This window comes from Drosophila navojoa, chromosome X (genome assembly GCF_054131105.1).
Source record: "Drosophila navojoa isolate 15081-1374.11 chromosome X, UAZ_NAV_1.0, whole genome shotgun sequence".
Lineage (NCBI taxonomy): Eukaryota > Metazoa > Arthropoda > Insecta > Diptera > Drosophilidae > Drosophila > Drosophila navojoa.
In genome coordinates, this window is record NC_142895.1 from 1,632,562 (window position 1) to 1,658,967 (window position 26,406).

Sequence of the window (26,406 nt, forward strand, 5' to 3'; positions counted from 1 at the left end):
TCGTTTGCAAAGTGGCAACGCCAGAACGAAAGTTTAAATTCAAATTGGATTTTTACACTTTATTAAACTACTACCAACATATTATATAATAATCATGCATTAATAAGTATGAGTTTTATATAATACTGTGTCTATATATTGTATTACATTTACGTTGTATATTTATATATGTATGTATGTTTACGTTTCATTATTTATTTATAAATAGTTGCTCTCTCTCTATCTTTGCCTGTTTTTCTTCCTTCTTTTAGTGTCTTCAGTGCTGTTTAAACACCTAATTATAAAGTTAAACTATGCTTTAAATCTAGATTACTGCAATTTAAAGCTGCCGCTTTACTAGTTTGCGAATTATTTCAAAACGTTCCCAAAAGTCCGGTTGTTGAACTCCATGCGCTCTTTTTACTTTAGGCATTCTCGGCTGTTACCACCTGCTCTGATGTCTGCCCTGAAACTTGTTCCGAAACCGGCTCAACACTGACCGTGCGAACAAATGTTGCGCTGGCTTCAATAACAATTGTGGGCAATTCATTTAAGGATTCAGTTGCAGCAGCACTAGGAGCAACAGGTGCTGGTGCAGCTTCAGCTGGAGCAGCATCAGCAGGAGCAGCAGCAGCTGGAGTAATAGTCGAAGCAACTACGGGGGGCGCTGCCTCCGTTTGAGATGCGCTTGCCGGCTGTGCCTGCTCTATTGTAGCTTCTGGCGTAACTTCTTTTTTAGCTACACTTTCCACTGCAGGCGGCTGATCGATGACAACAGTTGGCACAGTTGCCTCAACTGTTGTTGCAGTAGGTGCAACGGCAGCCGCTTCTGCAACGGGAACTGCTGCTGGTAGTGCTGCTGCTGCTGCTGCTGCAACGGGAGCTGCTGCTGGTAGTGCTGCTGCTGCTGCAACGGGAGCTGCCGCTGGTAGTGCTGCTGCTGCTGCTGCAGCTTCAGCTGGTACGACCTCCGTTTTGTCGGCAGCTGCAGGCGAAGGTGATTTTGATTTTGATTTCGACTTGACAGCCGGCGAGGGTGTACGTGACTTGGACGCGCGTCGCTTCTCCTCCAGCACTTTTAGATTCTGCTCGTGTGCACTTTTGTCGAGCAGCACCGATGTAGACTGAGGCGCTGGACTGGCGCCCCGTTTAATTTCCTCAACCTTGGCATTCAACTCGCGGCGAATTTCCGCAATGGGTCGAAGCAGAAAGATGGGCACATCGTCATCGCGTCGCTGATACAGCATCTCGCCCTCGAAGTCCAATAGCTTGTGCTTGCGGGCTCGCAACAGGATGCCAACAACTTTGTCCGAAATGTAGTTATAAATCTAAACGAAAGATTAGCTCAGACTAAATTCTTGTATTATATGAGAATAGAATTTACGTTGAACAACTCCCCAAAGGGTATGACGCGCATGGTGGGCTCGTCCTTCACTTGATAGCCCTCGGAGTCAATGATCTGGCACAGCTCCAGCATTTCCTTCATTACATGCATATTGGCCTTCTGGCCGCGCATCTCTGTCAGACTGCCGGCCAGCGGCTTTCCATACTGATCCTTGGAGAAAGTCGGTTTGGGCGACGGTGCGCGTCCGTCGTGCGAGAATGGGTTCAATAACTGCGACTGCTTATGCTGTGTCGCCTGGTTGTTAAACATGGCCACCTTTGATGATAGCGGCGAGTCCTGCAACAAGGCAAAAACAAATTCTTTCAATCACGACGCTGCCAAAGGAAGCCTAAAAAAGATTTAAGCTTAAGCCAGTGTTGCCAGAGTGCTGGCTGCTCTAAGCCGGTCAGGCACTGACAGGCAGTTTGACTTGGCGGGTTATTTTAAATTTTTAAAACATATATCATATTAGCTTAATGAAAACGCTGAGTATAAATAGCTGTACATATTATATAATTCCCGTTCTATGGTTCTCTTCGACCAAAATACATCCTCAATAGCGCCAAATTCTCAAGACAAGCCTTGCCAGATCTTAAATCTTGAAGTCTGCAATTACATGCAGGCTGCCAGGCTGTTTAAGAGTTTGTGTCGCACTGCCAACCAGAAATGGCGGCACACTTTCAATTTTGAATTGAAAACGGACACGTGGCAAGTTGTTTAATTAATGAGCTGTAATTAAATAACAACAAATTTACATGTTCTTTCATTTTTCATTTAATAAATGCAAAATGCTTTAGCCATGAGCAACATGTACACATGTAAATACAAATGTACTCTACTCTCTATACTATTTATACGTACATATATGTACATATATATTTAGTGTACAAGCAAATGGGACGAAAGGAATGCGCAAATGTCGGCCCATAAATAAAAACAAATTTTTGATGAGAACGAAAATTCGTATAAAGCACTACTGCACTACTACACCACGACACTACACTTCCTCAATCCCAGACACAAAAGAAATTTCATAAAAAAAAAAGCAAGCAGCCCAAATAAATAGAATTAAAATTAAAAACCAGCAAACGACCTTCATGGCCAATTTTTGCCAACGTATTTTTGTTTGCCCAAAACATATTTTGAACAAATTTATACTATATTTATATGAATGTCTCTATATATGAATATATGCTTATGTTGTTTCTTCATTCTGTTGTTTATTTCGAAAAACATCTTTGTTAAAATTTGATTAGTAAATAAAGCAAATGAATGTTATCCAAGCCAATGACGTTGTTGTCAATAATCAATTTGGCTGACGCCATTCCGTTTGTTTCATGATTTTTCATTCATATATTCGATAATAAAAATAAATAAATGAAATGCGCATCAAATCCGCCCGATGAATGAAAATGTTAAGCAAGACGAATTTGCCGATTGCCAAAAAGTTATATATTCACTATGCTCTATACGAAACCATAGCTACTTGTCTGTATACATACATACAGACATATGCAAGCATACATACATATGTCTGTATGTGCATATATTTGTCAGTAAATTTGCATCAGGTGAAAGTCTGTGATGAGAAAATGCATAAATTTCAATTGAAATCAAAATTGCGTTTTTGTCACATGCTGGGAAATAATGAATATAAAAATAATAATAATAAAATTTAACACGTGAAACTAAGCAAACATCAAAAACCGGCTATATATGTTTTGGGATGTTTGCATTTATTTAATAACTGCATTAAACTAGCTCAATTTATGGCCAAGTCTAGGAGTCGAAATGCCGCAAATGAGCGAGTCAGTGGCCAAAGCCTTAGCAGAGGTTGCTCGAAAGCTGCGACAATGCGCATATCGACTGTCATCTGCGACTGTAACTAAAAACATTTCGATTTGTTGCTGTCACTCAGCGAGATTCGTATATACATATGTATCTCGATTTGGAGGTATATATACATACAAGTATATACATATATATATATATATATAGAATACATAAGGCTACATAACATTGCTATTTCAACTCAAACGATGGTCATTGCCAAGAATTTTTCCGTGTTTTGATCTTTTGCACAGAGCGACAAAAAATTTGTTTCTTTTGTCAGCCACAATACAAGCATATGTGTATATATTTATATATATACACACACACACACACACACATGTACATATATATAAAATGAATATATAATCACATACACACATAACTCTGCTCTTTTGGTAATTCATTTGGCGACATATTAAAGCAAAGGCACTGAAAATTGAAGACTGTTTTCGCAAAATAACTTGGAAATTTATGTTATTTCATTTGAACGATTTTTAATCGCGCCGTTTTTTGTTTTTTTCTTTCGCTATTTCATACCAACAACTGTTGGCATCTGACATTTTTCGTATTTTTCTTTATTTTCGCTCATAAATAATTTGGAGGTATTTGTCGCACGAGATATGTGTGCAATATAACAATAATACAATACAATTATAATGCTCATGGGAATTATAAAAATAAAAAATGTGAAAATTTCTCTTTTTTTAAATATACTTAGGGATTTTAGTCTGTACGCCGCATTCCGCAAATGCCTTTTGTTATAAAGCGACCAAACTTTTAGCCAATTAGCTATAATATTTTATTGGTGCTTTTTTTAGAGCGATTAGTTATGCATGAACTGTGAATTTGGTTTGGAATAGAGCACATCTCGAAGGATATACACATAAATGACTAATTTCGAAGCGACATAATCTATAGATTCGAATTTAGTTGGTTGCTATATGAGTATGATCTATCTATATCCAAGGATCTAACTTTTATTTGAGGTGCAATTTTTTGCTATTATTTAAGTAAAAAGTAATTAGTACATAGCAATTGCAATTTTCGAATTATTCATTATTGTTTTTAATTAGAGGATATTACTTACCACTACAAAGCGTAGGGCGCCCAATTCATGCGATACATCGGTCATTTTGTTAATGGGATTTGGTACGTTTTGCTGTTGTTGTTCTTGCAGTTTTGTAAGTTACTTAGAAAAGCGCTCGCTGGAATTGACGACACTGACCCGTATAAGACTCAGGTATCACCACAAATGGTCGCGTTCTAAATTTGAAAAGTTGAACCTCAGGTTTGCCGGCAACAAAAAAGCATAAGCAAACGCTTCGGGTACTGTAAATGTAAATAAAGGCCAATTAAAGTTTGCGAAATTTCAGCTCTTGCAAAAATAAAATACAAAGAAATGAAACAAAACCACAACAAACAACTAAACGGAAAAGAAACGCTACTCTCGAAGACAGCCACAAAAACAACAATAATAATAACAATGAAAATTTGTTTCGTTTGAGCGCCCATTGTGTTGTGCCCTAGCATTGCTACACAATATATGTATGTATTTTTGTTGTATTATTATTTAGCATTTCTTTTGTGACCCACAGTCAGAGCCAAAAAAGCTGGAAATAAAAACAGACCTGCCCCAAAAGAAAGAAAAAAAGTTAAATTACTCGCAGCACAAGAAATAAAAACACAAACACAAAAAAAAAAAACAACAAAAAAATAGAGCGATGCCACCTTGCCTGAACTCTTGACTCTGGCATAGGCTGGTACGCATGCGCAGTGCCAAGGTCCCAACTACATAAACTAGAAAATTTTCGTTTTGCCGTTGTTGCTGCTACGGCCCTGCCCCGCCGCTCCGCTGCCACTGGTGCTGCGGCTCATTAGCCGTTTTCTTTTGTTTCTTGCTTATTTTCCCACTGTAAATTACACTTGCCCCTGCCACATTCGCATGCCCGTTTCCCCTGCGCACAGGCTGCGTGTCATGTGAACTTTTAGTTTGACTGCGTCCTATCGATAAATTTTGCACAGTTGACAGTAGGCAGCTCAAAATGGCAACAGCAACAGGATGGCAAATTAAAAATGGCGGCACAGCTGGAACGCTGCAATTTAACACTCACGCTTTTTTGGTTTTTTATATATCTTTTTAAATAGATGATTTGTATTTGAATTGTGTGTACTGTTGATGCTACTAGTGGGTTCCGCTCTTTCGGCTTTTATTGTTTATGGAATTCCTTAAGGATTTACACTACGTACTTTCACTTCAATGCAAATGCACTTGAACTTGGGCAATATATGTGTATTTTGAATATTCAAAATATTGCAACACTTCTTATACAAAATTTGTATATATTAAAAAAAAATAGTACGAAACAGTTTTTGATTTAATTTTCTTGTGTGTTTTATTGAATTCTTTGTTTGCCTGTACAACAACGTTTTGGTAGCTGCAACCAAAAAGTGAGCGCTGAAAGCGAGCGCGCTTTCTTTTTATAGCAGCGAAGCACACACACCCATGCACACCCATGTTGCCACTCTCTCTCACACAGCTACACCCAGTGTCGGCACACTCTCGCTCTCTTTGCCTCTCTTTCGCTCTCGCTTGCCACAAGACGAGCAAAGTTTTCTCGGTTTCTCGTCTGCTCTCAATACTTTTTCAGTTAATTATAGACAATGCAATGATAAGGCAGACGATATTAATCAGTAGTTGCTGAGAAACTGTATCAACTCCTATATGCATACAAAAACTTCATTATTATTGTTTCGCACATGAATATGAAATTTCTCAGTTCGAAACTTTTTAAAGAGTTGTAAACGTTGCATATTTCAAATATTCATTGCAAACTATTCCATGCTGTTCTCGAAAACTCTGAATGCAACTAGTGGAAAGCCCACGATCCGAATCGAATCGAACCGAATTAAATGGTGTCTAAGAGCAGGATAATTCAAGTGAATTTATCTCTGCTTGTATTCAGTAGCGTTTTACTGATTAGGAAACTGCTAAGGTATGAAGTCTTTCATGAAAGAGCTAGAAAAAGATGTGCCACCTGCCACTAAAGAAGGGAAAACGAAAAGAAACGCCAGCCAAACGGGGAAGGTAAAGAATATGCAAAGTGTTTATGACTTGATTCGCTTCATGCTTGAGGCAAGGGAATTCCACTCCGAAACCGATCGTTGCGCTTCGCTGCATTGCTGGGGTTAGAATTCGGTGAGGTTCGCTGAGGTTCGCTGAGGTTCTGAGATCTGCTGCCGCTGCTGCTGGTGCCACAGCTGCGGCTATAGATAACCGCAAAGCCAATCAGAATAACGGATCGGGTCGATGATGCAAATGAAGATGAAAATCGAATTGAGTGAGAAAGTTAAAAAGTAAATACAGCTGTTGCTATGCCACGCCCCCCATCTCACACAAATATACATATATGCATACGCTAGTTGCGCCCCTTTTAGAACCGGAAGTGAGCGCCGGCTATATAGAAACCATATAGTCTCGAAGACAATCAAAAATAGATTGTGCCATCAGGGTAGCAAGTGATCAGCTTTTGGACTCCCCTCAACCAGTGTTGAGGTATATAGATATACGATATACGATATATTGTAATATACATATATACGATATATATATATATAAAATGCTTTAAGCGGGAGTATTCGACTAGGCTACACCCTGAACCTTGCGCCCGGGAAGAGATCCACATACACACACTCACTCTTTAAGAGCTTAAAAAAGACATACAAATGTTTACAGATGCTAGGATATAGGATTTTTCAGGATTGAAGGAAGGTAAATTTGTTAAGTACAGTCGATATTATGAATATATTTGTTATTTATATTACTATGCTGCCTACCACGCCCCCTGCTGCCTGTCTAAAAGACACATTAGAAACGTAACAACATGATGCACTGTGCTGCGCTGCCTGAGAAATTTGGATGGCAGCTAGATCTATAATGTGCGGAACGCAGAGAGAAATGCGTTTAGGGCGCGTGCCCAGCTGCCTTGGCTTGTCAAAGCGATATCATAAATAAAATGCCTGTCTATACAGAATGTGTACATTATATATGTACATATGTATTGTATGTACATGTATTGGTATATATATGTACGATCCGAGTACGTTAATTAAACAAAATTCGAATTGCATTGTTTTTAGCTGCTCGTCGTTTGGCTGACAGCCACAAGTGCATGGCAATTGTTGGGCAATTGCTCATTACGATCAGACATATACATATGTACATATATGTATATATGTATATGTATGTGTACAAACACAGGTAAGCTATTGCTATATCCACTCTATATACCTGGCTGCATATGTACGGATGGTATATGGTATATAGACGCCCGCGCTCTGCAGCCACATAAATAAAATCAAGTCATGAATGAAAATGCGTTCGCCTCAGCGATTTCCTATTCTGCATTTTGCATTTCACATTTACATTTTGCACTTTGCATTTTGTCTTTAACAATTTTCTTTTCGTTGTCAAACGCGCTTTTACACTCGCTGTTTATAGACGATCAGTGAACGTAAAGGGTATATTGGATTTGCCAATCGGATTCGTTCGTATTGCCTTTGATCACTATTGATGCGAGGAACCATCCAATTATACTCCCTATATATACATATGGAAATCTTATATACATATATATATATAGGCATATATAACGAACCCAAAACTTGACTAGAGCTAATCTAATGCCTGCTGGAGGCGTGGCAAATTTGTGTAGCAAAAGTCGATATAGATCCTCCTCAATTGGAACTATCATCTCATTGAGATCTGAGCAAACATTAATCTCTGCTGTTTTTGGCCTAAATTGAACCGACTGAGCGCGTATTGTGCAGTCGTGTCCGGCTTGTTTTGTATTTATTTTGCATTGAGCATAAATAATTTGTTGAAAGGCTTTAAGCAGCACAATTCTTACTTCAATTGCTTTGGCAGCTGGCCATTGCCAACTTTTTCCGATGCGAAATGCAAAAAGTAATATTATAATATAATATAAATATCTATATAAATGTATATATGTATATATACATATTTATATCTAAGCAAATTGTGTAAACATTTTCATTTAGGAATTTCCTAAGATTTTATCTATTGCTTTAACTGTTTGATTCATTCCCTCAATTTGTTTAAACTAGCCAACAAAGTTGGTTGACATTTAGTGGGCATATATATTATCCTATGGTAGACTATATCGAGTAATACTCGAGCGAATTCAGCTCACCAAGCAGCGGAGTTAGACTAACTCCCACTTTCATATCTCCTTTCCCTCTCTTTCTCTTTTCTCTATGATCTGCCTCAATCAGTTCATCTGTAGCTTCTCCCTCTCTTTTTTGTTGGTCTCTCTCTCTCTCTCTCTCTTTCACTCTACATCTCCCTCTATCTCTCACTCTTGTCTTCCCTCTTATCGCACTCTCTCTTTTCTCCCTACACCTGTTATCTCTCTCAGTCTCTACGCATCTCTACTCTTCTGTCTATCTCTTCTCTCACTATCCTTCTTCACTCCTCTTTTCCTCGCTCTTTCCCTCTCTTATATATGTATAACTTCGGAATACACTCGCTTTACACCTTATAAACGGATATTAAAATTCAAAACCTCAATAAGAATAACAGAACATTTGGAAAGTAAGGCATGTATGTATATATTTCGGGTACATAAACCTCCTTGATGCTTCATAAAATTTTTACCACTTGGAATTTAATGCGCTACAAACTGAACTTGAAAGGCCCGAAATTGTCTTTAGGTGTAGATATGATTATTTAAATATATATAAATATATAGGATGTTAAGTATGTGCTGAGTACACAAATATATGTATATTAGAATAATATAGATCTTGGCAAAAACGTTGCGAATAACGAGTATGACACATGTCGACACAATTGTTTGAAAATAGCAACTGAAACGTCAAATGGACAGAGATTGGGCCAAGGGGGCGCGGCTGGGCGAATGAGTCATCGAAATAGTTGTGGGCATCAGTCTTGAGGCTGTGCAGTGCAGGGTGCAAGTGCAAGTACAATGCCAGCACTAGAGATTTACAGATAAATCGAGAAATCCGGGTAGTCAACAAATATTCTATGGATATATGTGTATGTACGTGTATATAGACTGTAGTTGCTGCGAAGAGCGATGCTTGAAAGATGGCAAGGAACTAAACTACGTCTTCGTAGTTTATAGTTAACTCAAATAATGTTAGGGCTTTCCTTATATGATATTATACATTATATAATAAATGCATATATGTATTTACATTCAATAAACATTAGCAATTTGAATTTCCTATAAGGCTTGTGTAACATGTGGCGTATGCGCAATGCGTTAAAAATTGCGCATACGCAGCGTTAGCCCATGTTTATTATTAAAATCGTTGATTCTTTTACTTTGTTGTGGTATATAGTTATATATATAGTACAATCTATATGCATATATCATATAAATGTACACATATACATGTACATATGTATATATGTACATATATTCATTTCTATGTTGGTTATGGGTAAAAATTTTGAATTCAGCTCTTCAGCGCCAAATGACGCAAAATGTGTTGAGCCAAAGCGAAATTTTTGTTATTATTATTTAAATAATATTTTTGTTATTGCTTTTAGCTCTTGTTTTTGCACTTATGCTGATGTATTCATAAGAGGTGTGCTTAAAAATTTTGCGAATTTCGAACTTACGAGGGCTACGCATAATAAATCGATTATCGAATATCGATTTTATATGCACTTGATCACGGTTTTATCTCTCTTGTGATAAGAATGCTTCCTACACTACAGAGGCCTAAGCAAGGTCTATGAGGGGAGAGCAGGATGACAATCAGATTATTGTCACAAGACTCTAGTGGCCGATGGGGATTACCTAAGAAGATAATAACTTTCCGAACAGACCTCGCTTAGCCTGCCGTTGCTTCGCGATTTCATCAAATGCTCCATATGGCACGTTCTGGCCTCGTTGGCCTTAGCGGCTCTCTCTCACTCTCTCTCTCTCTCTCTCTCCTTTTTTCGCTGCCTCTCCCTGATCTATGGCAAAATACAATCACTCGAGTTCAACACGCTGAACTCTCTGTATATACATATGAGTATGAAGAAATGGCAAAGAAATCAAAACAGAAATGCAAAAGCGAACAAAATTCACAAAATGTACAAAATTGGAAATGCCAATGAAATTCCAATGCGCACACATCCCACCGATCTATAAGCAATGTGTGTACATCCTATATGTATGTACATATGTATGTGTATATGTACTATATGCTATATCCGACAGTGAGAAATCGTTCAAGAAACTCTTGTAAGACATGTGTAAATATTTACGTTTCAATTGTGGCCCGCGGTGCGAATCATGGGCCAAAATGACGTCGACGACCGACGCAAGAATTTTGGAATTTGGCATGCTCGAAGGACGCCTAGTTGTCATACCCTGTAATCACAATCGTCAATAGGGTATGAGTCAGCCTTACCCCTTTGAAAATGTACATAAGTAAAATATATAAGATATACGAACTACATATGTAAGATACTACATATATATGTATATCGATATATAAGGTACACTTTTATATTTGGGATCAGTTTAATTAGTCCTTAATTAGTGTTTATTTTGCAACTAAACGCGTAAATTGATCAATCGATAACTATCGGCCTGATTCGCCCTATCGATCTTTAAATAATCAACAAAATAAATTAATATATGTAAATAAAACATTTCAGATATATTGTAAATAAAGCGGACAAAAATTTACAGGGTATAGTCTAGTTTACAATTCAAAGCTAAGCAATCTCTTGTTGTTTATTATTGGCATTGTTTCTCCTCCTTCTCTTTCCTCTTCTCCGTCGCCTACTCGCTCTTCTTGTTGTTGTGTACGTAACACCGAAAATTCGAGTGGGCATTCGCATTCGCATTTCTTATTGGAATTTCTAGATGAATCAGCTGGCGCCCGAATCCAGCTGCGCAGGCAAATGCAATTTGCATTTAGAATTCGCTTGATTCCACTTGAGTAAGTTAGCCAAGCAAATTCCTTGGCACATGCCTTCAACAATAGCAGAAAATGTAATCATCTTAAATTTTTTTTTTTACTTTACTGAGTTCAAAATATCGAAACAGTTTTAATATCTGCATACATACATACATACATATGTACATCTAATATGTATATGTATTTATGTATGTACATATGTATATTAAAAATAATTTGTTGACCAATCAAAATATTTTCTTGAATCGCATCGATTAAGAAGCTCAATTTCACTTTTTCGTGGTCAATTTGCTTATGTGTACATAATATATGCAATTTATTGCTCTAGCGATGCAATTTCATGTTAACTTTTCATCTTTATTTCGCACACATTCCGTACATGGCGTTGCCATCTGGGTGGAAAGGCATCTGAACTTGAATGTTAGTGACGTCACAGCTCCATAGCAAAACATGATCGAATGTAAACACACCTAAACGCCCACGCACGCCCATTTGCCCGGGCATGGCGTCATAGTTTGCCACTGGCTCTATTTTTAAAACGGAAAATTCTAATTTCGGCAGCGCCATGTGGCGGATGAGTAAAGTAAATAATAATAATAAAGAAACAACCCGCTAAAAGTGCTCTAGATGGGGCTGTACGACTAGGGGATGCCACGCACTAAACTGATGCACTTGTTCGATGCTAAAAATTCGTACGAGATAAAACTTAGTTAGTCTATGACTGTAAGCCAATGTACCCGACTTGCTAGTTTGTATAGGCAGGGTGCAGGGCAATGGCCACTGAAGCTGACCTTAATCTTTAAGTTGGCAGATAACCTCCTGGCTGGACTGCAACTGAACTGATTGTGAATAAAAAATAGCTGGGAAAGCTCATTTCAATTTCAATTGTCGCTCGCCCATGTCAGCGAAATGTCTCTTTCGGTACCGCTGCTCATTGCTGTCGCGTGCATCGTCGTGGCGTTGGCCGGGCTTAGCTGGCTGCCACTGCTGGCGTGGCTGCGCCGACGTCGGCGCACCTACGAGTTGGCAGCCCAGCTGCCCGGACCACGCGATCTACCGGTACTTGGACATTTTCACATGTTTTTCGGCCTGGAGCCGTGGCAAGTGCCGCAACTAATTGCCCAGTTGGCGGAGCAGTATGATGGCACCTTCAAGCTCAAAATGGGCAGCAACTTTAGCCTGATGATGTTCCAGCCACGGGACATGGAAGTTGTTCTCAGCAGCAGCCAGCTGCTGGACAAGGCTGTCGAGTATAGCTTTCTACGCGGCTGGCTCAACGATGGGCTGCTCCTGAGTAGCGGGCCAAAATGGCATCGCCGTCGCAAGATCATCACGCCCGCCTTCCATTTCCGCATTCTCGAGCCGTATGTGGAGATCTTTGATAGGCAAACTCGAGTGCTCATTCGCAAATGGCAGCAGACCCTTGGCCGCTCCTTCGACCTGGGGCATGATGTGCATCTGTTCACGCTGGATGTCATTTGTGGTGAGTCAGACATCTTTCTGAACGGCTCAATTCAGCTCCTCCTTCTGATTCTTTGTTGCAGTAGCTTAGTGGAAACTATTGTTGTGGTCTTGTATACCCATTCGGGAAGTGTAAAGAGAGTCCATTCGGGGTGGGGTGTGGCCTGTGAGAAAATAGTATATCCGTTATTAGGAAACTAACTCAAGTGGCATATCTTTCAGGCTAAAAATTTGATTGATTTGGCATTTGATATCTTAAGACTTTAACCAGTTTACGTTGCATTCCAACTCTTAATTTTACCAAAATTTTAATTATTAGTCGGGACAAATCAGGTTTGTGATTGGAATTAGTTGCAAACGAGAACTAGAAAGCCAATTTAATGGCTTAATTTTTATTTGATTTCCATTAAACTCGAATTTGAACAATTGACCTGTACGAGTGCTTATTATATAACCGGACCTGTGCATAATATCCAACTATGCCCATTAAATGTATGCTCGTATATCAACCATTGCAAATATCAGCAGAGTTTGAGCGACAGTTGATTTTCTGTCTCTTAGTGAGGCACTTCGTCTTGCCGTTTTCAATATGCTTCTGGCGTTGGTTCTTTTTCTGACTAGCGTTCTATTTGCGGGCCTGCTCATCTATCGGCTGAAGTTCAAGCGTCTTATCGAGCTGACTCGAGATTTGGGCACTCCACCGGCATGGCCAGTGGTTGAGCATGCGCTACAGTTGATTGGCAAGGCACCACATGAGTTGGTGCAGACGCTGGGTCATTACATAGACGTATATGCCAAGGATCACACGCTCAAAGTGTGGCTAGGTCCAGAGCTCAATGTGCTCATGGGAGATCCCAAGGATCTGGAAGTCGTCCTTGGCACTGTTCGTTTCAATGAGAAGGCCGGCGAGTACAAGGCCCTCGAGCCATGGCTCAAGGAGGGCCTGCTCATTAGTACAGGATGCAAGTGGCAAAAACGTCGCAAGATCATTACACCCGCCTTCCTGAAGTGGGATCCTCGAAGAGTTCGTCGATATTTTTGAGCACGAGTCGCGTGTGCTGCTCAAGAATTTGGAGAGAGAGCGCCAGCAGCAGGGCCAAGGTGGTCTCGATCTGTCCGAATGGATCGACCTTTTCACCATGGACACCATTTGTGGTAGGTAGACAAGATGTCTCTAGTGCGTCTGTTGGTGCTCCAATTTATAGCCCATTCCAAGTTGTTTTCAATGTCAAGCACTGATAAAGATATTCATATGTTCTTTCGCCAATATTAAGATAACACAACTGTAAATATAGAATCGATTTGTCTTCATATTCTGATTAGCAGCAGTCGACATTCAATGGGGAGCATTATTTGCTTTTAATCTAAGCAGCTCGTTTATTTATGAATCTCTAATCAGCACTTGGAATTTGACCCATATACCGTAATTTCTCTTCACCTCTCTGTCCTGCACCGTTTTACCATAGAAACCGCCATGGGAGTCTCCACCAATGCACAGACGAATGCCGACTCGGATTATGTTCGTGCAGTGAAGACCATTTCGATGGTCCTGCACAAGCGCATGTTCAACATCTTCTATCGCTTCGATCTGACCTACATGCTGACTCCTCTGGCTAGAGCCGAGCGTCGAGCCTTGAAAGTCCTGCACAGCTTTACAGAGAAGATCATCGTGCAGCGCCGTGAAGAGCTGCTTCGAGCAAACAGCTCAACACAGAGTTCGGACGATGTAGATGTGGGTGCCAAGCGTAAAATGGCCTTCCTGGACATATTGCTGCAGTCGAAGATCGACGACAAGCCGCTGACCAATACAGATATACGTGAGGAGGTGGATACCTTCATGTTTGAGGGCCATGATACGACATCCTCGGCACTGACGTTCTTCTTCTATAACATCGCATTGTATCCGGAATGTCAGCGCAAGTGCGTTGAAGAAATTGTCTCCGTGCTGGGCAACGACAGAGAAAAGCCTGTTACCTACGATCTGCTCAACAACCTCCATTATATGGATCTGTGCATCAAGGAAACGTTGCGAATGTATCCATCGGTTCCCCTTATTGGCCGCAAGGTGCTCCAGGAGTGTGAAATAAGTGAGATTCGATAAACTTACAATTGAAATATATTCATACCTCATTAACTTCTTACTCATTGACCAGATGGCAAAATCATTCCGGCCGGCACAAATATAGGAATTTCTCCATTGTTTTTGGGTCGACGTGAGGATCTCTTCAGTGAACCAAATACGTTTAAGCCTGAGCGATTTGACGTAGTAACGAGTGCAGAGAAGCTCAATCCTTATGCCTACATTCCTTTCTCGGCCGGCCCGCGCAACTGCATCGGCCAGAAATTTGCCGTACTCGAAATCAAAGCGATAGCGGCGAACGTTTTGCGACATTATGAAGTTGAATTTGTTGGAAACGCCGAGGAGCCACCAGTGCTTATTGCTGAATTGGTTCTTCGTACCAGGGATCCACTCATGTTTAAGCTCAAGGAGCGCGTCCTCTAACTTATTTCACATATGTATGTATGTATGTACATTTTTCCGACACATTTCCTTCTACACTTCGTAAATTCCGTTATGAATTTGCCAATTGAGATGTGAATATCCAACAAATACCACAAAACTATCGATAAGTAAATATCCATTAACTATCGTTTTATTTAAACAAGGAAATTACATCGATACTTAAGAATAAGAAGAAAGAAGAAAGAAAGAGAGAGATACATTAGTGTGAGAATTGCACATTACGAAAATAATTGTGGATTACAATGAAGCAGAAAAATATGCAACGTTCGAACAGTTTTAAAGGGTTTTAAAGCCCCTTCGATCTTGGACATGTTGCCCATTTATTAGAGCTATTTTCCACAAAAATAATTGCTATGCAATTTTTATTGCCTCAAATTATTTTGCTTTTCGGACAATAAATTTAAAGTTTCCATAAAGTCATTGAAATAAGATCAAGTGATCTCAGAACAAGAGCCTGTTAGGAATAATGGATAGATTAAAAAGCTACGTACACAAGAATTTGAATTTGGTGTGCATGAGATTAGATAGTCCAACTATAGGTATTAGCCAACTTTACAACTGCTTGTATTTCGAATAAGCCACGATAAGATTTGCACTAAAAATATAGGTAATGGAAGGTCGAAGTTTCAGTTGATTTTGTGAGTTGTTGCGATCAAGATGTTCCTGGTGTTGGGTCTCATTCTGGCTAGCGCCCTATTTGTGGGCCTACTGGTCTATCAGCTTAAATTCAAGCACAGTATCGAGGTGACGCGAGATTTGGGTAGTGCGCCGTCGTTGCCACTAGTCGGTCATGGTTATCACTTCTTGGGCTTGGAGCCTCATGAACTTATTCTAAAGGTTAGGGGTTTCATGGACACCTATGCCAAGGATCACACGCTCAAAGTGTGGCTAGGCCCAGAGCTCAACATGCTTATGGGCAATCTCAAAGATGTGGAGGTGATCCTTGGCACACTTCGCTTTAATGACAAGGCTGGTGAGTATAAGGCCCTCGAGCCATGGCTCAAAGAAGGTCTACTCATCAGCCGTGGTCGCAAATGGCATAAACGACGCAAGATCATTACACCTGCCTTTCACTTCAAAATTCTATACCAATTCGTTGATATTTTTGAGCGAGAGTCTCGTGTGCTGCTCAAGAATTTGGAGAGGGAACGTCTGAAGAATGACAAAGCTGGTTTTAACCTATACGACTGGGTCAATCTCTGCACAATGGACACTATTTGTGGTAAGTAGCCGAGTCCTAAGCTTAATCAGATTTGCCTTTTCCAAACGTCTTTTTATGTATACACAATAATACTACAATCAATAGCCTCTCATCTCTTCTCCTCTCTTCTAATTAGAGACCGCCATGGGAGTCTCCACCAATGCACAGACGAATGCCGACTCGGATTATGTTCGTGCAGTGAAGACCATTTCGATGGTCCTGCACAAGCGCATGTTCAACATCTTTTATCGCTTGGATCTGACCTACAAGCTGACTCCTCTGGCTATAGCCGAACGTCGAGCCTTGAAAGTCCTGCACAACTTTACAGAGAAGATCATCGTGCAGCGCCGTCAAGAGCTGCTTCGAGCAAACAGCTCAACACAGAGTTCAGACGATGTAGATGTGGGTGCCAAGCGTAAAATGGCCTTCCTGGACATATTGCTGCAGTCGAAGATCGACGACAAACCGCTGACCAATGCAGATATACGTGAGGAGGTGGATACCTTCATGTTTGAGGGCCATGATACCACATCCTCAGCCATTATGTTTCTCTTCTATAACATCGCATTGTATCCGGAATGCCAGCGCAAGTGCGTTGAAGAAATTGTCTCCGTGCTGGGCAATGACAGAGAGACGCCTGTTACCTACGATCTGCTCAACAGCCTCAATTATTTGGATCTGTGCATCAAGGAAACGCTGCGTATGTATCCATCGGTCCCGCTGCTAGGCCGCAAGGTGCTCCAGGAGTGTGAAATAAGTAAGTTTCATTTAAAATACGTATATATACTTAAACCTTATAGATTAGTAATCACTTAACTATAAATCAGATGGCAAAATCATTCCGGCCGGCACAAATATAGGAATTTCGCCATTGCTTTTGGGTCGACGTGAGGATATCTTCAGCGAGGCAAATACGTTTAAGCCTGAACGATTTGACGTAGTAACGAGTGCAGAGAAACTCAATCCTTATGCCTACATTCCTTTCTCGGCCGGCCCGCGCAACTGCATCGGCCAGAAATTTGCTGTACTCGAAATCAAAGCGATAGCGGCGAACGTTTTACGACATTATGAAGTTGAATTTGTTGGAAACACTGAGGAGCCACCAGTGCTTATTGCTGAGCTGATCCTCCGCACCAAAGATCCACTTATGTTTAAACTCAAGGAGCGAGTCCTCTAACTTATTTCAGATATGTAGTATATACTTTTCCGTTATGATTCTGCCAATGGAGATGTGTATTCAATAAATACCTCAAATCTATCGATATATTAAAGTCAGGTAATTATCGTAACAAAGCAGAATCTGTGATGTGGGAGCACTAACCATAGCGCTGGGAGAGAGATTATGAGAAACAAACATGCATAAAATAAAAATATTGAGAATAATTGGAATACACAAAGAATTGATTTCGTCCAAATATAAAGTATTTATTCCTATCGACAGAAAGAGAAGGGGACGGATTCTTATGATGAATCACTTATACATTTCATAGCTTCTTTTCAACGCCTCATTTGCCTTCAAACAACATTGATTGTGTCCTTAGTTGAGTGTTTAGCAATGTGGAACGAAAGCATCAAATTAATCAATTCAATTTTAAAATTGGCGATAGAGAAGCAAATCAACAAAAACCCTATCCATATATGTATGTATGGATGTATCGATGAAGTTAATTAATCGGATTCCGGTGGGTCTTCTTTGGTGACTTGATCATGAATGGCATAGCAGAGTGTTTCTAGAAAGGCTGGATCCATTTCACGAATAATGCTGAGAGCCGAGCTCAATAAATTCGAGTTGCGGATTAGTCGGCGTTGGTCGCTGTCTTTAGGATTAGATCTGCTCGAGCTCGGTCGGTTACTGGCATGGGTAGCCATGCGCATATAGGGAGCCTGTTGACGTGCAACGGCGTCAAGGGCATCTTTACGGATTTGGGCAACCACTGTAGAGGCAGCCGCTGCTGCGGCTGCTGTAGCAGCTCGAGCTTGCTGGTGAGCATGCTGCTCCAACCGTTTCACCGTGCGACGATGCATATTCTCTTTGGAGCATTGTTGTTGCATAAAACTCTCTTTCGGACGACGTGCAAAAATCGGGTTGTCTTGTGCGCGGTAAAAGCGTTGCTGATGATAGAGCTGATCGTCCTGCGATCGGCGGCTAAGTAGAATATTATCATCTGAAAGCCGCTTTTTGTCCAGTCTGCGGCCAGGCTGTTCATCACTCTTAGCACCATGCGGTGGGCTCATCATCTTTCGAAAACTGGGCGGCTGTGAGCTTGGTCTCATGCCCATTGTCATTAATCTACTCGACCGGCGTTTTAACGGCTGCAAGTGTACGTCTTTAATTTCCGGCTGAGTATCTTGATTGATTGGCTGAACATTGTTCAACTTCATTTCCACCTCACATCTTTCACGTTCCACGCGTAGCGCTTTGCTAGCCATCCGCTTAAACTTCCTAAGCTGCATCGTTCTGTTCCGATTTGCGCTGCAATATATATCAAATTGGGAATGAAAATAAATAAATTTATTATATTCTGCCATCCACAAACTTCGATTGTTAAACGTGAACAAGAAGCAAAATTCATAATTCATTTTGAATATCAATTATTTCCCCACTCTGATGCTGCCACATCTCAGAAAGATTTACTCGATGGGCAGCTTTACTCAACGATAAAATGAAATAATGCATAATTAATTAAAAATTGGCACACCAAATTTTTGGTAGCAAAACGAATATGCCGAAGAAGAGTTATTCATACACACACTCAGATCATGTACGAATCTCCATTGTCCTTTCAAATAAGAGCGGAAATTATTATTTAATCTTGTATATCGATTGTTGTGGGCTTGTGATGGTCCTATTGGCAAGCAATATTAATACAATAAAATATTGAAAAATAATGGCAAATGGAGCGCGTAAAAAAAAACTATGTAGCTCTAAAGCTTTTCTGCATACATAAATCTGAATGTTGATCAGTTTTTTAATATCACATTTAATCCGATTGTGCTGCTGCCACCTGCCTTCAAAATTAATTATTCGATTGACAGCTGTAATCGTTACACGATAGATTATTCAGTTGCTTGCAGCAATCAAAGTGGAACACATTAAGAAGCGCGAGGGAGTTTGTGTCTTATTAAATAAACCATGCCTTTTGCTGATGATAATCCCGTTGACTTTGAAATGGAAATGCCGGCAAATGACGATTTGTTGGGCGAAGAGCAGGAAGAGACTGACCAAACCAGCTCTGATCTAACAGAAATAACAAAGTTGATCAAAGAATGCGCTACGCAATGTCTAAACTATACGGTAAATATGCGATGTTTCTATCCATTTGTAAATGTAACAGTTGTTTCGCAGGAATCTAGTAATAGAAAACTGAATGAATTAATTACTTCTGAGCAAAACAAATGCTCAAAAATAGTGGAAGATAAATTTGGGTTGATGTGTGCGCTTAATCAACCAGTTAACATCAATGTTTCAACAGCCATGAAAATATGCGCAATGCACAAAGAACAGTTGGAAAAATTTAACCGTTTGTTCAAGGCCGAGGATGAATGTGCACATGCGTATGCCACACACTGTACCGAAGCCATTAAGGCCGCTGAAGCGAACGCCCTCAAAGAGGGATTCGACGAATACACCGATATGGTAAGTGTGAAGAGCACATTTTTAAAATAGTACATATCAAAAGTAAACTTTTTTGTCTAGTCTCACTCCATGTTGGTTGATCGCATATTGGATATGCAAAATCAAATAGAAACCATAAAATCTAAAACTGAAAGTTTGAAGGCTAAGTATAAGATGCGTTTGGCGGAACATCAAGCCGAATTCAGTTCACTTCTAAAGGAGACGGCTGTTCTTGAGAAAATTGAACTAGATTTAATGTAAACGGTTTTAGCGGTCAATGCCGGCAATAGTTTGAGAGTTAAAATATAAATATACTTGTCTGCCATTCCAGCGAGGTCGGATAAGGATTTGAAGACCAAGTTCGTTGAGATAGGAAAGGGCTATAATAATTTTTTTCTATTATATTTTTTTTTCACACACAATTTCCAAACGTTCTATACATGTCTCAATATATTCTACACTAATAAAGATGTACATGACTTACTATTCAAATGTTACTGTTTATTTTTTGACATTGCTGATGTGGCAACGCCGTAACTGTCATCAGTCTTGATTAGAAAAAGCAAAACAGCTGCTGCGCGTTATCGAAAGGCTTTCTGGCACATTGCTGACTTGGTAATGTTCCATCGGCCGTTTTCGGGCTATTAGCTTTAATTGTGAAATTGATTAGACTAGTTAACGAAATTCTGGGAACATGGACGAGCTGTCGCGCCAATGTATGGAAGACTGGCACGTGCGAGCGCCTAGCGATGTGCGCACAACGTAAGTGGATAATTCATCACTATAATCGCCAGTTAACCACTTTCTATGTGTAGGAATGTTCAGGCGCCACCAAAATCGGTGCCGGACAACAAATCCCGCAAGACGGAACTGCACGTGCTGCGGCTGAGCGATGAGTCACAGCGACTGACAATGGACACATTGCGCGCCATACACGGGCCGGACTTCAAGCTCGATGACATCGCCAAATACAAGGATCGGGGGCGTGGCGGGAAAGGTATTAAGCATGCCTACTGGGAGGATCGCGGTACACTCCAAGTGCAAAGTGTTCAAGGTGTCAGTGCGACGTCCAGCGGCACAGCCGATGACGATCGTTTGCGTCGCTATGCACTGCTCAAGCTGGAGAACTATGGCTTCCATCCTGCCCATTGCCTAGAAGCGTATGAACATTGCTCACACGATACAGAAGCAGCTCTGCTGTTGCTCTATAAACGCTATATGCGCGTGCCCGCCAATGAAATCCTGGAGCTCGAGGCACACGACGAGGCCAGTCTGCTGGATATGCGAGCCGACGAAAAGGAAGCGCTGCAGTCCATCTACGACAAGGCATTCGAGGAGCGTGAATATAACAGCGTTTGGAATCTTAAGTTTAAGATTGAGCATCTGCTGGCGCACAGCCCATCGGAAGTGCGCAAGGCGCGTGAAGCAGCCCTTGCGGCAGCCGCTGCCGTTCGCCAAGCGGCATTGGACAAGAAGAAGAAGGCGCCGCAACGTTGTCGCAATTTTGATCGTGATGGCACGTGTAAATTTGGACCCAAATGCCGATTTGCCCATGTGCCAGCACAGCCCGAGGTGACGGGGACACCGGAGCGCAAGCGTGCCGACAATCTGGATGAGAACGAGAACGAGCAGTGGTTCCACGTGGAGGTGCGCTTTCCGCCGGGCAGTCGTTATCCATACGAAGCGCCATACATCTACCTCAAGACCACCTGCCACGATATACCGCATGAGTTGCGCTTGCGCTTCGCTCGCCGTCTGTACCAGGAGGCGCGCCAAATTTGCCGAGACGGCATTCCCTGCGTCTACAGCGTGTGTGAGATGCTGCAAACGGATGAGGGTCTGGCCGGCAGCCTGGACACCGCCCGTTTCCCCTCGCCCAAGCGTTCGCTCTTCTACGATGAGCCGGCAAATGGCGCTGATCAAGATGCCAACGAGGGGGCAGCGGCAAAGCCGCGTCCCAGCCACTACGAGCGCGGACAGACGTCGCGCAACGATGGCGGCACTTATCAACGCAATGCCGCCGCATTGGCATCTATGAATCGCACCCTGTTGAAGCAGTTCAACGACCGCCGACGCGAAGGTAGCTACATCAAGTCGATCGAGGGTCGCAGGAAGCTGCCTGCCTTTGCCGAAATCGAGCGCATTATTGCACTCATCAAGAGCAACCAGGTGGTGGTCATCTCTGGCGAGACGGGCTGTGGCAAGAGCACCCAAGTGCCGCAGTTCATATTGGACGATTGGTTCTTCCAGGCCTGCAAGTCTACATCCGAGGACATGCCCCATGTAGAGATTATCTGTACGCAGCCGCGTCGACTCTCGGCTATCGGTGTGGCTGAGCGCGTGGCTGCCGAGCGTGTGGATCGCATTGGCCGGCTGGTTGGCTATCAGATACGGCTCGAGAACAAGATCTCTGAAAGCACGAGGCTGACCTTCTGCACCACTGGCATACTGTTGCGACGCCTGTCCTCCGATCCGCTGCTGACCAACGTTAGCCATGTGATTGTGGACGAAGTGCACGAGCGATCGCAGGACTCGGACTTCCTGTTGCTCATACTCAAGAATATATTGCGTGAACGCAAGGATCTTAAAGTGATACTCATGTCCGCCACGTTGAATGCGTCGCTCTTCTCCAATTACTTTGGCGGCGCTCCTGTTCTGGATATACCGGGACGCACGTTTCCTGTGGAACAGCTCTTCCTTGAGGATATACTGGATGCTTGTGATTTTGTTATGGAATGCGACACGAAATTCTGTCGTAAGCTCAAAAAGAAGGATCAGGAGGTGCTGGAAAGTGTGCTGGAATTCGCCGATCTGCAGGCCAGCAGTGAACCGCCTGGCCCCAAGATCAAGGACGAGAATCTGACGCTAGCCGAGACCTACGCCCGCTATTCGGGTAAGCTAAGCAACTAGTCGACCATCAGATTAAGCTCCAAATTCGTATCCATTTTCAGACTACAGCAAGACGACATGCAAGAGCATCTACCTCATGGAGCCCATGATGATCAATCCCGATCTGATTGAGTCTGTGCTCAAGTACATTGTGGAGGGCGATCATCAATGGCCGCGCGAGGGCAGCATCCTCATCTTTCTGCCCGGCTTTCAGGAGATACAAACGGTGCTCAATGCGCTGCAGGACAGCGCAGTCGGCCCGCGCTCTGGCAAATATATGCTCATCCCATTGCATTCGGCGTTGTCCAGCGAGGATCAGGCGCTGGTCTTCAAGCGGGCACCGCCGGGAAAACGAAAAATCGTGCTCAGCACGAATATAGCCGAGACATCTGTCACGATCGATGATTGCGTCTTTGTCATCGACTGCGGGCTCATGAAGGAGAAGGGCTTCGACTCGAATCGCAACATGGAATCGTTGGATCTGGTCTGGGTGTCGCGCGCCAATGCCAAACAGCGCAAAGGCCGAGCCGGCCGTGTCATGCCCGGCGTGTGCATCCATTTGTATACCCGCTATCGATATGAGCATCACATACTGGCCCAGCCGGTGCCCGAGATACAGCGAGTGCCGCTCGAGCAGATTGTGCTGCGCATCAAGACGCTGTCCATGTTCGCCTCGCGCAATACCCTCTCCGTGCTGCTCGAGACACTGGATGCGCCCAAGGAGGACAGCGTGCAGGGCGCGCTGATGCGATTGCGTGATGTCGGCGCCTTGGATATCGAGGATCAGCTAACGCCACTTGGCCACCATTTGGCCGCGTTGCCCGTGGATGTGCGCATTGGCAAGCTGATGCTTTACGGCGCCATCTTCCAGTGCCTGGACAGCGTGCTCACCATCGCCGCCTGCCTGAGCAACAAGTCGCCGTTCATCAGTCCGCTGAATAAGCGCGACGAGGCCGACAAACGCAAGCGACAATTCGCGCTCGATCACAGCGACCATCTGACCGTGCTGAATGCTTATCGAGTAAGTGAAAAGAACACGGCAGACACTCAAAGCAAAGCTAATCAATCAACTGTACTCAAGTGATTGGCTTTGGTTTGATATGGACACATGTCCATCAGATCGTCAGCCGATCCATAATCGGGAAAGGCAAAACGCTCCATATAGCTAGTATGTTAGTTAATCGATCTATTCGCCCATCGATCATCGGTCGATCAATCAGTCAGTCAGTCAGTCACTCAGTTGTCAAAACTCTTCCTTAACGTCTTCTCCTCTTGCCTCGTCCTTGCAGAAATGGCTGGCTGTGGCGAAACGCGGACATTACGGAGCGAGTCGAAATTATGCGAGTACGAACTATCTGTCCATCAACACGCTCGAGATGATTGCGGATCTCAAGTATCAGTATCTGGAGTTGCTCGTCTCGATTGGATTCGTGCCGGTGAATGTGCCACGGCGCAGACCGAACAGCAGCGACAATGTACTCCAGCTCACAGGTGCGTAGCTAACTACTATCCTGATCCTCATCCAGTTGATATGCCTATGCATTGCTGCTTCAGGTCAGGAACAGAACGTGAACGGCGAGAACAATCGACTGCTGACATCGCTGCTCTGCGCCGCACTCTATCCGAATATTGTGAAGATCATGACACCGGATCGCGTCTATATACAGACAGCGGGTGGCGCAGTGCCGCGCGAGCCCGGCCATCAGGATTTGCGCTTTAAGACGCGCGGCGATGGCTATGTGCGCATCCATCCGTCCTCTGTGAACTCACAGGTCGCCGTCTTCCAGGCCCCGTTCCTTGTCTACCAGGAGAAGGTGTGCACCAGCTCCATTTACATACGCGACTGCTCCATGCTGCCCCTGATTGCTCTGGTCCTGTTTGCCGGCTCCGATTTCAAGGTGGAGCTCCATGATGGAGACTTTCTGTTTCTACTGGAGAGCGGCTGGATCATTGTGAAGGCGCACAACCATGAGACGGCTGAGCTGATCCAATGCCTGCGCACAGAACTGATCAAGCTGCTCGAGGAGAAGATACGCGATCCGTGCCTCAATTTGCTGCACCACAAGAACGGCTGCAAGATCATAGCGAACATTGTGCATCTGATAAGCAACAACTATTAATGTCTAATGCATTAGCCACTCATTGTTTCGTACACTCAGTGTTTTTGTATCACATCAATCAAGCAAAGCTTATACTATTTTACAATGCGAGTACAAGACGATTAAACAAATTTTTACAGCCAAATGGGATTACAATGCTTTATGAATCAATCAATATCACAGTCAGTCAATCATTCAGTTGGAATGGCAAAAGATTAACTTAGAGGAAGAGAGAAAGAGCTAGCAAGCGGCAAAGGCAGTTCGGAGAGGGAGATAGGTAGATACTATACATACTAGATGACTATAAAATTTATTTCCATTAGCTTTACAGCTATAAAGCTGCGTCTTGTTAGCCTGTGAATCACATAGAAAGGAAACAAACTCTCCTCGTTGCATACACAAATACCTTATAAAGATAAATATATAGCCAGATGTACATACATTTATATTTTAAGCCATCTAAGCCTAAGAAAATCCCAAAGGGTTTTGCTATAATCGGTTTAAAAAGAAATGAGAATTGAGGACGCCTCCACCTGACACGCCAATACTTGCTCAAGGACCAGAAATGAAAATAAAATAGAAGTAAATGAGGAGACAATATTCTCATATAATTTATCTAGCTATGTATATTAGCGAGCTCAAGGAGCCGATCGCAAATCTCCAAGATTTGTATGTTAAAAATATATATAATAATAATAAATAATAATAAAATATGTTAAAAATATATATATTTATATATATAATAATAATATATGATATTAACAAAATGTAATGAAAAATTTTTTAAATAAATTTGTTGTTTAATTTCAAATAAAAAAGCTGTAACTCATTAAAATTCTTTAATTGCATTTAAAAATATAATAAACAAAAATTAAAAAAAAAGTTAAAAAAGTTAAATCAAGCTTATTTATTTCTATTTTTTCAAGCACTACATTTTAGGTTAAATTTTTTTCAGATTTAATTTTTAAAAATATGTATTTTACAATATAATAAAAAAAAATTTAAAAAAGTTGTATAAAAGTTAAATCAAGCCAAAGCTTATTTATTTCTATTTTTTCAAGCACTACATTTTAGGTTAAATTTTGTTCAGAGTTAATTATTAAATATAATATAAATATATTTTTTACTGTAAGAAAATGAGTCAATGTTTACAATGGAAACGTTTAATAATTTATTGGATAATTAATATTTTGTTATTTGCTCAATAAATTTGTCGCGACATGTTATAGACTTGTATTTTGTATGATTGTTATTTACTTTCCATCAGTCAAATAGATGTTTGACTTTGATTTTCATTTGTCAACTTTTAGGCGCAGACATCAGAGCAAACAGCAAATTAATCATATTCAGGTGCTGACATTGAACGTTCAGCAGGTGTCTGTATATGTGTGTGTGTGTGTGTGTGTGTGTGCGTATCTTTATTTCATGCGAAACATCGATCGATCTATAAATCAG

General features: G+C 41.7%; 6 protein-coding genes and 1 pseudogene across 7 annotated transcripts; 5 read left to right on the top strand and 2 right to left on the bottom strand.

Moving 5' to 3' along the window:
• Nucleotides 1-44: 44 nt before the first annotated feature.
• Nucleotides 45-5,658, bottom strand: LOC108655552 (uncharacterized). Of its 2 annotated transcripts, none has more exons than XM_089262965.1 (4): nucleotides 5,444-5,658; nucleotides 4,284-4,525; nucleotides 1,364-1,660; nucleotides 45-1,307 (listed from the first exon to the last, which is right to left on the bottom strand). In XM_089262965.1, the coding sequence occupies exons 2-4, from the start codon at nucleotides 4,326-4,328 to the stop codon at nucleotides 405-407; spliced, it is 1,245 nt and encodes a 414-aa protein (XP_089119091.1). In that variant the 5' UTR covers nucleotides 4,329-4,525; nucleotides 5,444-5,658; the 3' UTR covers nucleotides 45-404. The 2 variants fall into 2 exon arrangements, with proteins under 2 accessions (XP_089119091.1, XP_089119090.1); XM_089262964.1 differs by having other exon boundaries at nucleotides 5,308-5,658.
• Nucleotides 5,659-11,979: 6,321 nt separating this feature from the next.
• LOC108656195 (cytochrome P450 4d10) lies at nucleotides 11,980-15,258 on the top strand. The gene is made up of 3 exons (XM_089263658.1): nucleotides 11,980-12,644; nucleotides 14,089-14,709; nucleotides 14,776-15,258. Exons 1-3 carry the CDS (start codon nucleotides 12,071-12,073, stop codon nucleotides 15,123-15,125), a joined length of 1,545 nt encoding a protein of 514 aa, XP_089119784.1. The 5' UTR covers nucleotides 11,980-12,070; the 3' UTR covers nucleotides 15,126-15,258.
• On the top strand, nucleotides 12,723-13,754 carry LOC149090511 (cytochrome P450 4d1 pseudogene; annotated as a pseudogene).
• Nucleotides 15,259-15,489: 231 nt separating the features above from the next.
• On the top strand, nucleotides 15,490-17,648 carry LOC108656196 (cytochrome P450 4d1). The gene is made up of 3 exons (XM_030388680.2): nucleotides 15,490-16,368; nucleotides 16,484-17,104; nucleotides 17,175-17,648. Exons 1-3 carry the CDS (start codon nucleotides 15,804-15,806, stop codon nucleotides 17,522-17,524), a joined length of 1,536 nt encoding a protein of 511 aa, XP_030244540.1. The 5' UTR covers nucleotides 15,490-15,803; the 3' UTR covers nucleotides 17,525-17,648.
• Nucleotides 17,649-17,757: 109 nt separating this feature from the next.
• On the bottom strand, nucleotides 17,758-20,430 carry LOC149090512 (uncharacterized). The gene is made up of 2 exons (XM_089263548.1): nucleotides 20,279-20,430; nucleotides 17,758-18,820 (listed from the first exon to the last, which is right to left on the bottom strand). The coding sequence occupies exons 1-2, from the start codon at nucleotides 20,287-20,289 to the stop codon at nucleotides 18,016-18,018; spliced, it is 816 nt and encodes a 271-aa protein (XP_089119674.1). The 5' UTR covers nucleotides 20,290-20,430; the 3' UTR covers nucleotides 17,758-18,015.
• Nucleotides 19,412-20,285, top strand: LOC108656183 (uncharacterized). Its single transcript, XM_018108157.3, has 3 exons — nucleotides 19,412-19,642; nucleotides 19,694-19,984; nucleotides 20,045-20,285. Exons 1-3 carry the CDS (start codon nucleotides 19,481-19,483, stop codon nucleotides 20,222-20,224), a joined length of 633 nt encoding a protein of 210 aa, XP_017963646.1. The 5' UTR covers nucleotides 19,412-19,480; the 3' UTR covers nucleotides 20,225-20,285.
• A 94-nt stretch (nucleotides 20,431-20,524) lies between the features above and the next one.
• On the top strand, nucleotides 20,525-25,099 carry LOC108656157 (putative ATP-dependent RNA helicase DHX57). The gene is made up of 5 exons (XM_018108114.3): nucleotides 20,525-20,725; nucleotides 20,779-22,856; nucleotides 22,915-23,873; nucleotides 24,142-24,343; nucleotides 24,407-25,099. The coding sequence occupies exons 1-5, from the start codon at nucleotides 20,658-20,660 to the stop codon at nucleotides 24,970-24,972; spliced, it is 3,873 nt and encodes a 1,290-aa protein (XP_017963603.1). The 5' UTR covers nucleotides 20,525-20,657; the 3' UTR covers nucleotides 24,973-25,099.
• The last annotated feature ends 1,307 nt before the right edge of the window (nucleotides 25,100-26,406 follow it).

Excerpts from the sequence above, each read along its gene's own strand:
- LOC108656196 (XM_030388680.2), top strand. The coding sequence starts at position 15,804 with ATGTTCCTGGTGTTGGGTCTCATTCTGGCTAGCGCCCTATTTGTGGGC. Across the intron at positions 16,369-16,483 it reads CACAATGGACACTATTTGTG|AGACCGCCATGGGAGTCTCC; the intron begins GTAAGTAGCCGA and ends TCTTCTAATTAG. Across the intron at positions 17,105-17,174 it reads GCTCCAGGAGTGTGAAATAA|ATGGCAAAATCATTCCGGCC; the intron begins GTAAGTTTCATT and ends ACTATAAATCAG.
- LOC108656183 (XM_018108157.3), top strand. The coding sequence starts at position 19,481 with ATGCCTTTTGCTGATGATAATCCCGTTGACTTTGAAATGGAAATGCCG. Across the intron at positions 19,643-19,693 it reads CGCAATGTCTAAACTATACG|GAATCTAGTAATAGAAAACT; the intron begins GTAAATATGCGA and ends GTTGTTTCGCAG. Across the intron at positions 19,985-20,044 it reads TCGACGAATACACCGATATG|TCTCACTCCATGTTGGTTGA; the intron begins GTAAGTGTGAAG and ends TTTTTTGTCTAG.
- LOC108656195 (XM_089263658.1), top strand. The coding sequence starts at position 12,071 with ATGTCTCTTTCGGTACCGCTGCTCATTGCTGTCGCGTGCATCGTCGTG. Across the intron at positions 12,645-14,088 it reads CACGCTGGATGTCATTTGTG|AAACCGCCATGGGAGTCTCC; the intron begins GTGAGTCAGACA and ends GTTTTACCATAG. Across the intron at positions 14,710-14,775 it reads GCTCCAGGAGTGTGAAATAA|ATGGCAAAATCATTCCGGCC; the intron begins GTGAGATTCGAT and ends CTCATTGACCAG.
- LOC108655552 (XM_089262965.1), bottom strand. The coding sequence starts at position 4,328 with ATGACCGATGTATCGCATGAATTGGGCGCCCTACGCTTTGTAGTG. Across the intron at positions 1,661-4,283 it reads GCGCCCTACGCTTTGTAGTG|GACTCGCCGCTATCATCAAA; the intron begins GTAAGTAATATC and ends GCCTTGTTGCAG. Across the intron at positions 1,308-1,363 it reads CCTTTGGGGAGTTGTTCAAC|ATTTATAACTACATTTCGGA; the intron begins GTAAATTCTATT and ends TCTTTCGTTTAG.
- LOC108656157 (XM_018108114.3), top strand. The coding sequence starts at position 20,658 with ATGGACGAGCTGTCGCGCCAATGTATGGAAGACTGGCACGTGCGAGCG. Across the intron at positions 20,726-20,778 it reads CCTAGCGATGTGCGCACAAC|GAATGTTCAGGCGCCACCAA; the intron begins GTAAGTGGATAA and ends TTCTATGTGTAG. Across the intron at positions 23,874-24,141 it reads CCGTGCTGAATGCTTATCGA|AAATGGCTGGCTGTGGCGAA; the intron begins GTAAGTGAAAAG and ends TCGTCCTTGCAG.